Genomic DNA, 12,832 nt, shown 5'->3' with positions numbered 1-12,832 from the left:
TAAGTGCTTTTTCAATCTAGATTTAAAGATGAGTGACTTATATTATATTTTTAAATTTGATTCCTTTTACAATATATTGAATTGCTATCCTTTAAAGTTTATTTTTATTTTATTAGAGAGGGAGGGGGGAGGAAGAGGGAGAAAGAGGATCTTTTTTTTTTTTTTTTATGATAGTCACACAGGGGGGGAGAGAGAGAGAGAGACAGAGACACAGGCAGAGGGAGAAGCAGGCTCCATGCACCAGGAGCCCGATGTAGGATTCGATCCCAGGTCTCCAGGATCGCGCCCTGGGCCAAAGGCAGGCACTAAACCGCTGCGCCACCCAGGGATCCCGAGAAAGAGGATCTTAAGCAGACTTCATGCTCAGTGTGGAACCTGACAGAGGGCTCCATCTCACAATCGTGAGATTATGACCTGAGCCACCTAGGCACCTCGAAAATTGTTCTTAAATAACAATTTTATGGAGATATAATTCATATACCATAAAATTCACAATATTAAGATGTATAATTCATTGGTTTTAGAATATTCACAATATTGTGCTACCATCGCTACTATCCAATTTCAGAACATTTTCATCACCCCAGAAAGAAGCCCTGTTATATTATCTCCCTCCTCCTTCTACCTTTCTTTCTTTTTTTTTTTTCCTTCTCCCTTTCCACTGGCTCTTTGGAAACCACTAATCTACTTTCCATCTCTATGAATTTGCCTATTCTGGACATTTTATATAAATAGAATCATATTTATGTCTTTTTGTATCTGGCTTTTCACTTGGTATGATGTTTTTGAAGGTTCATTTTATTGTAGTACCTATCAGCACTTCATTCTTTTTTCACTGAATAAGCTTCCATTGCATAAATATATCATGTTTTCTTTATCCAGTCATTAGTTGATGGACATTTGGATTGTGGCTTTGTGATGCTGTGAACATTGGTGCTCAGATTTTGTGTGGACATAGGGTTTTGATTGTTTGGGCCGGTACATACCTAGGAGTGAATTGCTAGGTCAAATGGTAACTGTTTTAACATTGAGGATCTGCTGAACAGTTGGCTAAAGCAGCTGTACCATTTTACATGCCCATTAGCGCATGAACGTTCTAATTTCTTCACATCCTAGTCAACGCTTGTCATAGTTTGTCTTTTTGGTTTTAGCCAGTTTAGGGGGTGTGAAAATACCTCATTGTGGTTCTGATTTATGTTTCCTTGGTTGTTAATGGCATTGAATATCTTTTCACGTGCTCATTGGGCATTTATATGTCTTCTGTGAAGAACTTCTTAAAAATGATCTGTATATTCAGATTATTATTACAAAGACTGTTATATTACATAGTGATAACCTTTGGATCTGTTTGTACAGGAAGACTTAGATAAACCGACCCTTAGTTATTGTTGAATTTTGTTTTATGTAGTTTCCCGCTTCTTATCAGGGTGACCCCTTTTGCTCTTGCTAGTTTGCCTGACTGTAGTAGTCTTTTTACTTCCTTTGTGTCCCTCCATCCATTTTGTTTTCTATCTGAGGCTCAAAGACCAGGGGACCAAAACTGTTAGAATAATACAGAAAGAGTTGAGTAACTGTACCTGATAGCAGGATACCTCTTTGGTTCTGGAGTTCCTAACTAGGACCCAGTAATCATAGTTTTTAAGGGGGCACATGAAACCTGTAAAATAATGTATAAACTTGTATGTGTGTATGCAGTTTTCTAGGTAGAAAAGATCCATAGCTTTTATCAGATTTGCAGACACCTATTTTTTTTTGTTAATAGTTTCATTGGAACATAGCCATACCCATTTGTTCTATGGGTGTTTTCCTGCTTCAGTGTTAAAGTTGTGTGAGTAGTTGTGACAGAGGCTGTATGATTCACAAGCCTAAAACATTGACTACCTGTTTAAGAAGTTTTATCAACCCCTGTAAGGGCCAAGGTGCTTCCATTTCCCTATAGGTGAGAAGGAAGTAAGGAGAAAAGAGAGGAGGAAAGGCAGAGAGACATTGCTTCAATCATTATGTTTCTAGCATTTAATTGGGGCCTTGTTTATAGAAATCTAGACCTACGTGGTATGGAGGGAGGGGCTTTATGAGAAATGTCTATGAGCCAATGAAAAACTAGGCCTTGACCTGTGGATGGATTGCGCGAATGTTTTATTTTGTTCTTGGTTCTTACCAAAAGAGATAATGAATGAATGATGACTTACATTGCTGTGAGAATACATGATCTAACTCTTCTAGATAAGATGATCCCATTTTATTTTAAAATGTCACATTTGAAATCCCATGTGTAACCTGCTCTCTTGGAAATAGCTTGACACATAGGTTGATTAATAGATGTAGCTATCCAAGTATGGAAAATTGGGTCCCTAAAAATACGTTAATGAAACATATTGTTTGCTCAGTGGAAGGGAGGATACTTATTTTTTTTAAAGCCTTGGAAAGTATTCTTTCCAATTTCAGTAGATTCTGTCTGCCAGTTTGTAAGTAGGGTTATCTGATTTACAAATGGGACTGTTTCTGCATGTGAATGATAATGCATGTCATACAGAGGTGGTAGCCAGCAAATGTTTTTAGAAGGAAATTAACATATCACCAAGAGACATTAGTTCTGTTTATAGTTATAAATATCTCAAGTATGTGGGATCACTATATCCCTGTGGTATAAATATAAAACACATTGTCTTGTTTTTGCTCAATACTTAAACTATAGTAAATACTTAGGCTACAGACATAATTTTTTTGTTTTAAGTAAGATATTTTGATTTGATTATTCTGTTTAACCAAGAGTTAATACATGTATCATTGCGTTTCACAACTGGGTTCTCAGACTTTGTTTAGCCATAACTGACATAAGCATAGATATTATATTCTAAAGCTTTTTGTTTTACAGTGTTTTTTAAGCTTTTAAGTATCTATGAGTATTTACTCTCTAAGCTGATACATCTTTTTACCCTACTTTGTAGTGTTAGGAAACATAGGATTTGAAATTATGTCAATTATTTTGAATTATTTAATATATTTTTTCATATAGGCAATCGGCCAGACAGCAGGCTGATAAGAAAAAAGAAGAATGCAAAGAAGGTAAGTAATGTTAAAGACATTTCAAATTGAAAACATGTAATTCATATTTTGTTTACAGATGTATTGAGGTATATACAATAAATTGTGCATATTTAAAGTGTACAATTTGTTTGGTTTGACATAAGTATATACCATGAAACCACTACCACAGTCAGATAGTGAAGGTAACTGTCAACTGCCAAAAACTTCTTCAGGCCTCTTTATATAATCACTCCCCCAGCTCCTTTCCAGACGTTCCATGCACCAGGCTTCCTGAGCAATCACCAGTCTACCTTCTATGAAAATTTCATTTTCATTTTCTAGAGTTTTGTATAAATGAAAATTATACAATTGCATTCTTTTTGTCTGGCCTGCTTTATCTCAGCATAATTACTTCGAGTATCATTCATGTGGTTGCATTTTCTTGCCAAATCCTCCATTATATAGATATACCACAGTTGTTTTTACCCCAGTTTTATTGTGATATAATTGACATATAACATTGTATATGTTTAAAGTGTACAATATATGTTGATTTGGTACACTTATATATCACAAAATGATTATCATAGCTTTAGCTAACTCCAGCATCGTGTCACATAATTACCATTTCTTTTTTGTGATGAGAACATTTAAGATCCACTCTCATAGCAACTTTGAAGTGTATAATACAGTATTATTAACTATAATCTCTGTGCTATATATACATTATATCCTCAGAACTGACTTGTCTTACTGCTGGAAGTTTATGTTCTAAACAACATTCCTCCTTTTCCCTCACCTGCCAGTCCCTGTTAACTAACATTCTAGTCTCTATTTCTATGAATTTGGCTTTTTTTTTTTTTTTTTTAGATTCCACATTTAAATGATATCACACAACATTTGTTTTTCTCTGACTTTTTCACTTAGCATAATGCCCTCAAGGTCCATCCATGTTATTGCAAACAGCAGGATATTCTTCTTTCTCATGGCTGAATAGTATTCTATTGTGTATGTGTATTTTACATCCTCTGTATCTATTCATTCATTGATGGACACTCAGGTTGTTTCCCATAATTTGCTTATTCATCTTTTGGTGGACATTTGGGTTGTTTCCAGTTTGAGGCTATCACAAACCTTTGTTGGACATTTATGTACAAATTTTATATAACATATCTTTCCTTTCTCTGGAGAATGGAATGGCTGGATCATATGGTAGGTGTATGTTATAACTTTATTTTTGTTTTCTATTATTTTTAAGAAAGATAAGTTCAGTGGGACACCTGGGTGGCTCAGCGGTTTGGTGCCTGCCTTCGGCCCAGGGCGTAATCCTGGAGACCCAGAATCGAGTCCCATGTCTGGCTCCTTGCATGGAGCCTATTTCTCTGCCTATGTCTCTGCTTCTCTCAAATAAATAAATAAATAAATAAATAAATAAATAAATAAATAAATAAATAAATAAATAAATAAATAAAATCTTAAAAAAAAAAGATCAAGATACAATGATTTTGTTATGACAGTCTAGCTGTTCAGTTCATTTTCGAATTGTTTTGTAAATGCCATTATTTAAAACGTTTGCATTTATTTTTATGAACACATCTTGAAGACAAAGTGATTCCAGTTACTCGGTCATTGAGGACGAGAAACATTGTTCAAACTAAAGAACACTTGCATGAAGAGAATGGTGACATTGAAGTTCGCCGTAGTTGTAGGATTAGAAGTCGCTACAGTAGTGTGAACCAGTCTGTGCTGTTTGACAAACTTATAACAAAGTAAGTAAAAATTATTTAGATAAAGATAATTTAACTGGCAAAACTTTGCTGGGGAGGGATCATAAATTTCAACTAGCTTAAATATTTAATACATTCAGCTGTGTAAAGCATAAAGGAAAATAAATTAGTAGAGGGCTTAGTAATAGTTCTATGTATGTATTTAAATTTCTTGGAAAGAAATTTTAGAATATTTTTACACATGGAAATCAATGCCTCATATAGGTATATTTAAAATCCCAGCACTCAAAAAAAATACAATGGAAGAAAAATCAAGTCTTTAAAAATGTGTACTACTCTTAAAATTTTAGCTTCTGTTATGTCAATTTTCTTTTTTTTTTTTTTTTGTTATGTCAATTTTCTTAAAGCACTGCCGAAGCTGTACTTCAGAAAATGGATGACATGAAGAAGATGCGTAGACAGAGAATGAGGGAACTTGAAGACTTGGGAGTGTTTAATGAAACAGAAGAAGTAAATATGTCCTTCCTTAGCCCTGAAACTAGTGTAACATTGTGTGTCAACTACGTTCAGTAAAAAAGAATATATATATCTCCTTCCATATAAGGGATGATTTAATGATCTCCAGTTTAACCTTTTTTTCTATGGTACCTATCCATTTTTTGATTGTTATTCATCATTTTCAACATTTTTAAACTGTCAGCATTTTGATCTGTCCCTAGTTATTGCTGGAGTTGTAAGAATTTATAACTGTAAATATCTTCATTTTAAGCAAGATAGGAAGATCCTACTGAATTTTTTTAATATACTAAATATTAATGGCTTTTGTTTAAACATTTTTAGGAGAATCTTAATGTGTACACAAGAGGAAAACAAAAAGGTATTCAAAGAACTGATGAGGAAACAACTGACAATCAAGAAGGCAGTGTGGGTTAGTCTTTTGTTCTACTTCTGGGTTTGAATTTCAGCACTTTTTATTTAGTAGGAAATAGCTTTTTAATTCAGAAGTTGTAACATTTATGGTACTTTGTGGGAGATTAAAGGATTGGTCATAATGGAAAAGTGAGGGCAGTAGAGAGCTTAAAAGGATACTATGTCTTACTTGGGAAAGTACTTGAAATCAAATCTAAAGCAAATAAACCTGGTTTGCTTGTATGATACACCTGCAGATAACACACCTCTACCTGTTCTAGTTAAAAGGTGATTAAAATTGAATTTTGCTCTTCTGTTTAGAAATTACTACTGTGATTTATTAGAACTCTTAAGTGAATACCAGTTTTCTGAAATGGATTTTAAATATTTGGTGAGGGTGTTTCACATTTTCATAAGTAGATTGTTTGAGTTACACTTTATGTAACTAAGTAACAGCAAGAAGGTCTGGATGGAATTCAAAACTTTAAGAAAACGAAGGGAGGAGATACTCTAATTTCTCAACATGTGAAATTAACTTACAAACTTAAGTATAGGGGATCCCTGGGTGGCGCAGCGGTTTGGCGCCTGCCTTTGGCCCAGGGCGCGATCCTGGAGACCCGGGATCGAATCCCACATCGGGCTCTCGGTGCATGGAGCCTGCTTCTCCCTCTGCCTGTGTCTCTGCCTCTCTTTCTCTCTCTCTCTCTCTCTCTCTCTCTCTCTGTGACTATCATAAATAAATAAAAATTAAAAAAAAAGAAACTTAAGTATAGTCACTTATATATAATAATAAAATTAGCAATACCATAAACTTTAGTTTGGTTCTACTGATAGTAGCCTTTAAACGTATTTTCCTCCTTCCTTTTTTCCTTCCTCTAGTTATTTTTAATTTTACAATTTACTTCATTTTTTAAAATCTTCATTTAATGTTGCAAATGCATTAACATATAATTTCTATGAACAATCTAGAAGTAAATAAATTTTTAGAGAAGGGTCTCTTTCTTCCTCAGTACCACTGTGTTAAAAATTGTTAATATTTTGGTGAGTATCTTGAAAGTAAATGTTTTTTAAATGTAGAATCATCTGAAGAGGGTGAAGACCAAGAAGATGATGATGGTGAAGATGAAGATGATGATGATGAAGAGGATGGGGAAGAAGATAATCAGAAACGATATTATCTTAGACAGAGAAAAGCTACTGTGTACTACCAAGCTCCACTGGAAAGTAAGTGCTATATAAATTTTTTTTCCGGGAGAAGCTGTAAATATATTATCCTTACTGCCTTTTTCTTATTTTTCATGTTTTCATTTTGCAGAATACTCATGGCTGTTGTCTTTCATAAACTATCCTAAATGTGCAAGAAAGTTAGATGTTATCCTTGACCAAAGCAAATAATGGGCTATTTTGAAATTTCGTGTCTGTCTTTAATTATTTGAGATTTATTTATTCATATTTTACAGCTTTCTACTTAGTTTATTTTGCCACTTTGTGTAAATAGGACTGGTTTTGATTTATGTTGATGTTGTACCTCAGTACTCATGAACATATATATGCAGGGCTGATAACCAGCTGTTATGCATCAGTATAATCATAATGGTTGTTTATGGCCAGTGTATGTTTTGGTTGGTTGGTGTCTGCTATACGTATTTTCAACAGCAACCCTGCAGATGTAAATGATTTAAAACGTGAAAAGTAAAACAGTGTAAGGTAGATATGTACTAGTATTTTCATGAAAGGCAACACTTTTGTATTTAGATGAAGACCAACATTATCTTCATACGTGTTTATATGTCACATACCTTTTCTTCTTCTTTTTAGAACCACGTCACCAGAGAAAGCCCAACATATTTTATAGTGGCCCAGCTTCTCCTGCAAGACCAAGATATAGATTATCCTCTGCTGGACCAAGAAGTCCTTATTGTAAACGAATGAACAGGTTTGGTTCTGACGTAGTGATTGATTTATGACAACATAAATGTGGCTATGTTAGCATAGTATTCTAGAGTCTTAGGATTGGGTATATCATCCAAATAAGATTCTAGAATCATATATTTGGGAGAGTTAGCTCTATGCTTATAGTGCTCTTATCACTACTACCACTGATTAGTTTTTGCTTTTGCTTCCATTAATAGAAATTGTTAATAACTACCATGGTAAGGTAGTTTATTCTATTGTTCCACAATTTAATAATAGAGGCTACCTTTGCTTCAGTTTACTGTATTCCTGGCTTGGTGTTAAGCATCTTACGTAGACTGTTTCATTTAATCTTCACATTGCTCAAGTGTAGGTCTTGTCTTCCACATAGTATCACAGACATATTTCTTCACTATGACAAACATTCTAGGTTATATAACTTTCTAGACTTTTCATGATGGTGACCATCCTTTTCTGGGTCGTTTTTTTTTTTTTTTTTTCCAAACTTTATTTCCACTTTTTAAAATTCATTTCTCTCTTACAGTAGGAAATATTAATCTTCTTTGATCATTCAGATTATTTGTAGGTTTTTTTTACTTCTACATCATAACATTTGTTGGTTGTCATATTTAAGTCCAAAGAGGGAACTCTCCTTATTTTCTCATTCTCCCAAGTAATAAAAGATTTTCTGATTCATTACAACTTTGTGGATAATAGTAACATTATAGTAGTTCATGAATGAGAGAGTTTGTTGGTGAAGATGAAAGAAGGCAGAAAAAAATGACCTTGTGGTACTTTCTCCTAATATTAATTTGCTCAGCGGTAAGACTGAAATCCTACGAGACTTCAACTGTTTGCACAGTTCTTGGAAGTCTCCTCATTGAAGCAGACTATCTGATCAGGAAAAGCAACACTTTTGTAGGCACTGACAAATTCTTCTAGGAAAAATATGAAATACTACTGTGTCTCTGGGTCTTTTAATTTCATTGAGTGCCAAAACATCACAAATGTGCACATTCTAGATTTCCTGTTTTGTCATCCCTTTTCATACATACATACAGAGCCCGGAAGGATGGAGGATCAGGGGGCAACCTATCAGGGCTGCCCAAGATAAATTGCACTTGAAAGGAGGCCACACTGTCATTACTTTTCATAGGCCCCTTAGGGTATTGTTAAAGACCAGTAATTTGGTAGTGAAACCTAATGATCTTCAGAAAAGCAGGGTACGATGTAATGTTCCCTGGAATCCCCACCAAACATAAGGCCCGGGGTAGTTGTCTTGGTTTCCTGCCTCAGAGGACAAACCTCTCTATTAGATCCAACAGAAGTGAAAGGCTGACACTTTGAGATTTAGTTTCTTCCATTTTTAATGGATATATGTTTGTGGAAGTAACATACTTAATGATTGCCTGCCTCTGTACTTATCACCTACAATATATCTTACAGCAGGTAGGAATATTTTTTTTTGCCCATTTGGTGCTCAAGTTCCCATATCTGGTTCACAGAGTCTACCCTTTATGGAAAGCATTTCATAGTTCTTTGAGTACAGGATTTTTTTTTTTTCACTACAATTTAACAAGTGTTTGAGTACTACCATGTGCTAAGCACTATATATATAAAAATGACTTAAGTCAGGATTCATGCCCTTGGCTTTTGTAGACTATAAGATTCTAACATTTTTTTATTTATGTATTTTATTAATTTTTTTCTTTAGGTGTAGTTGACACATGATGTTATATGAGTTTCAGTTATACAACATAGTGATTCAGCAACTGTATGTTATGCTATGGTCACCACAAGTGTAGCTATCATCTGTTACTATAACAATGCTATTAAAATACTATTGAGTATACTCTCCATACCATACCTTTTTTTAAAAAAAATTATTTATTTATTCATGAGAGACCGGGGGAAGGAGGCAGAAACACAGGCAGAGGGAGAAGCAGGCTCCGTGCAGGGAGCCCGATGTGGGACCCAATCCCAGGACCCCAGGATCCTGAACTGAAGGCAGACGCACTTAACCACTGAGCCACCCAGGCGTCCCACCATACCGTACCTTTAACTCCTGTAACTTATTCATCCATTATTGGAAGCCTGAGTCTCCCACTCCTGGTCACCCATTTTGCTCATCCCCCTCTCTCACACCCTCCCCGCTGGGTCTGGCAATCATCAGTTCTCTGTATTTATAAGTCTGAGTCTCCTTTTTGTTTATGCATTCTGATACATTTAAAGTATGAACTAAGAGATTCAAATTGTACCCTGAGTCACATTATTTGACTTAATGATTTTGGTTTTGGTTTTGATAGCTTTGTAAAGATTTTTGCTTTTTGATAATAGTTTTATTGATATAATTCACATACCATATAGTTTATCCATATAAAGTGTACAATTCAAGGGCTTTTAGTATTTTTACAGTTGTGCAGCCTAAACAGCACCATAAACAATTTTAGAACATTTTTCTTGCTTCAGAAAGAAACAGTATGCCCTTTAGTTATCTCTAATCCCCCCTCATCCTGTACCCCCAGCCTTAAGCAACCAGTAATCTATTTTCTGTCTCCATAGATTTGCCAATTCGAGGTATTTCATTTATGTGCATTCTCTTGTGAGTGGCTTCTTTCACTTGGTACAACATTTTCAAGGTTCATCCACATTTAGCATGTACCAGTGTTTAATTTTTTTTATTACCAAATACAATTCCATTGTATAAATATACCATATTTTGCTTACCCATTGATCAGTTGATGGACATTTGGGTTGTTACTACCTTTTGGCTACAGTGTATAATGCTACCATGAACATTTGGGAACTACTTTTTGTGTGGACTTATGTTTTTACTTAAGTATGTACCTAGAAGTGGAATTGCTAGATCAAATGCTTACTATATTTGCTATTTCAAGGAATTGTCAGATTATTTTCCAGAATGGCTTCTTTATTTTATGTCCCACAAGCAATGTATGAGAGTTCCAGTTTCTCCACATCTTAATTAACATTTATTATCTGACCTTTTGTGGGTTTTTTTTTTTTTGAGGTTCCTTTCCTGATTTTATTATTTTTTTTATTGGAGTTCAATTTGCCAACATATAACATATCACCCAGTGCTCATCCCATCAAGTGCCCCCCCCCCCCAGTGTGCATACCCAGTCACCCCAATCCCCCGCCCACCTCCCTTTCCACCACTCCTTGTTCATTTCCGAGAGTTAGGAGTCTCTCATGTTCTGTCATCCTCACTGATATTTTCACTCCTTTCCCCTTTATCTGACCTTTTGAATATAGCCCTTTAAACTTTGGATTTTTTGGTAACACCCTTGCTAAGACTGTGTAAACATCTCTTCCCCTTTAACATCCTTAATGGTAATTTTGCTCAGTCTTTTTACGTTTTCTTGAAGAGACCAATATGTGTATACTTTATATCCTACTTCATCTACATAGGCATGGAAACAAAACACACATCCAAAGAATCATTTGAACATTGCTCTTGGTATCCATGTCAAATGGTCAAGAAACCTTGCACCCACAGCACAGGATCTTCTGGTATACTTAGCAGAGCTTCAGAAATGCTGCCTTTAAACAGAATTTTCTTTCTTAACGATTGCTAACCTCTACTCATCTAAGGTTTATTCTTTAGCTTCAGTCTGCAGTTTCTGGAACAAGCCTAGTCCCTTTGAACATGAAGGTAACATAAAAGTACAATTCCTTCACCTGTTATCAAAGTGTTAGAACTGCCAATTCTAGACACTGATTAGATTCACAGTGCTGATCCAGTGCTTATCCATGCCAAAAAACCAAATGTTTTTAAAAAACAAAGTGGAAAAAATGAATGTGGGTATGTGTATTTAGAATCTTTTTAAAACTGAAATAATGGCTTTTTTACAGTATAGAGTTATGAAGAACCAGGACCCATAACCAGGACTGCCCAGATTGCAAGTCCGGTTCTTCTATTTATTAGTGACTTTTAGCAAGCTATTTAACCTCTCTTGTTTCAGTTTTTTGACCCATAGAATGAGGAGATGATATTATCTCACACTATTGTGAGAATTAAATGAGTTAATACATATAAAGCATTTAGAATACTATCTGGCTCATATTGAGTGCTATTTTTGTTATAATAACTATTTCAGTGCTTAAAAATCCTACCTACTTTGCAAACCAAATGGAAAATTGATTCAGTCCACAGGTTTTGTTGTTTGCCTATAACTGTTTTTTGGTTTGTGAAATAAACAACTGGAAATCACCATTGTATATAGAATGTGGATTTTTGAAATAGAAAGACAAAGGTTTGAATTCTGACCATCATTGCCTAATTTTGAGCAAATTTGAACTGTGAGTCAACCACACTAGCCCCAACTCTAAATGAGCATGCCAATATGTACTTGTCCAAAATTTAATTAAGATTAAATGAGGTAATATGGGATCCCTGGGTGGCGCAGCGGTTTGGCGCCTGCCTTTGGCCCAGGGCGCGATCCTGGAGACCCGGGATCGAATCCCACATCGGGCTCCCGGTGCATGGAGCCTGCTTCTCCCTCTGCCTGTGTCTCTGCGCCTCTCTCTCTCTCTCTGTGACTATCATAAATAAATAAAAATTAAAAAAAAATAAAGATCTTCCTTTAAAAAAAAAAAATGAGGTAATATGTCTACTACCTGGAACAAGAAGTTCTTAATAATTATTAGTCCTTTTTATTGTGAAGTTGGTCTTAATTATGTGAATACATACTGAATTCACATGCAGTTATGTGAATTATGTGCTTACAAGTTAGAGTCTTTGTAATATTAATGGGAATATTAAATAAATTTGTCTCTCATATAAAATTGCAGACTCTCTTTTAAAATTGCAGTAGAGGATCCCTTCTCATTTATATCTGTGTTTCCATAACCCCTATCCAAAGTACTTGGGGCTATTTGTGTTTCAGAAATCAGGTTGAAGGGAATGGGAGAGTCACGAAGGTAATGTGCAATATTAACATCTTTAAGGGTATCTGGGCTAGTACCACCTAGACAGGTGTGTTTTATAGTAGAACATATGAATAATCATAATAAATGGAACAAATAGAGGCTGTGAATTGCCTTTTAAGATATTTCAGATCCTCCTGTGTGAATAGTGGGAAAACTTGTTTGCAGAGTACAAGATTCTGGACTTACATTATACAGATAATATATTGTGAACCTTTTATATTTTTGGAAATACCTACTTAACCGTGATCGCACTCTAACTCAAGAAGAGCTCTAGACCCTGAGCCAATAGAATGATTAAAGGTTTT

The 12,832-nt window shown here is 35.0% G+C and overlaps 1 protein-coding gene across 1 annotated transcript in view; it reads left to right on the top strand.

Moving 5' to 3' along the window:
- The window catches only part of ATAD2 (ATPase family AAA domain containing 2), a 64,168-nt gene that overhangs the window by 12,391 nt on the left and 38,945 nt on the right, over nt 1–12,832 (top strand). The window contains exons 3-8 of the mRNA XM_055314236.1: nt 3,017–3,066; nt 4,631–4,796; nt 5,162–5,264; nt 5,595–5,682; nt 6,741–6,887; nt 7,482–7,599. Coding sequence (XP_055170211.1) covers nt 3,017–3,066; nt 4,631–4,796; nt 5,162–5,264; nt 5,595–5,682; nt 6,741–6,887; nt 7,482–7,599 — 672 coding nt within the window. The remainder of the gene's footprint in view (nt 1–3,016; nt 3,067–4,630; nt 4,797–5,161; nt 5,265–5,594; nt 5,683–6,740; nt 6,888–7,481; nt 7,600–12,832) is intronic.

The sequence above is a fragment of the Nyctereutes procyonoides genome, unplaced genomic scaffold (genome assembly GCF_905146905.1).
Source record: "Nyctereutes procyonoides isolate TBG_1078 unplaced genomic scaffold, NYPRO_anot_genome, whole genome shotgun sequence".
Taxonomy (NCBI): domain Eukaryota; kingdom Metazoa; phylum Chordata; class Mammalia; order Carnivora; family Canidae; genus Nyctereutes; species Nyctereutes procyonoides.
This window is presented reverse-complemented; position numbering and strand designations above follow the sequence as displayed.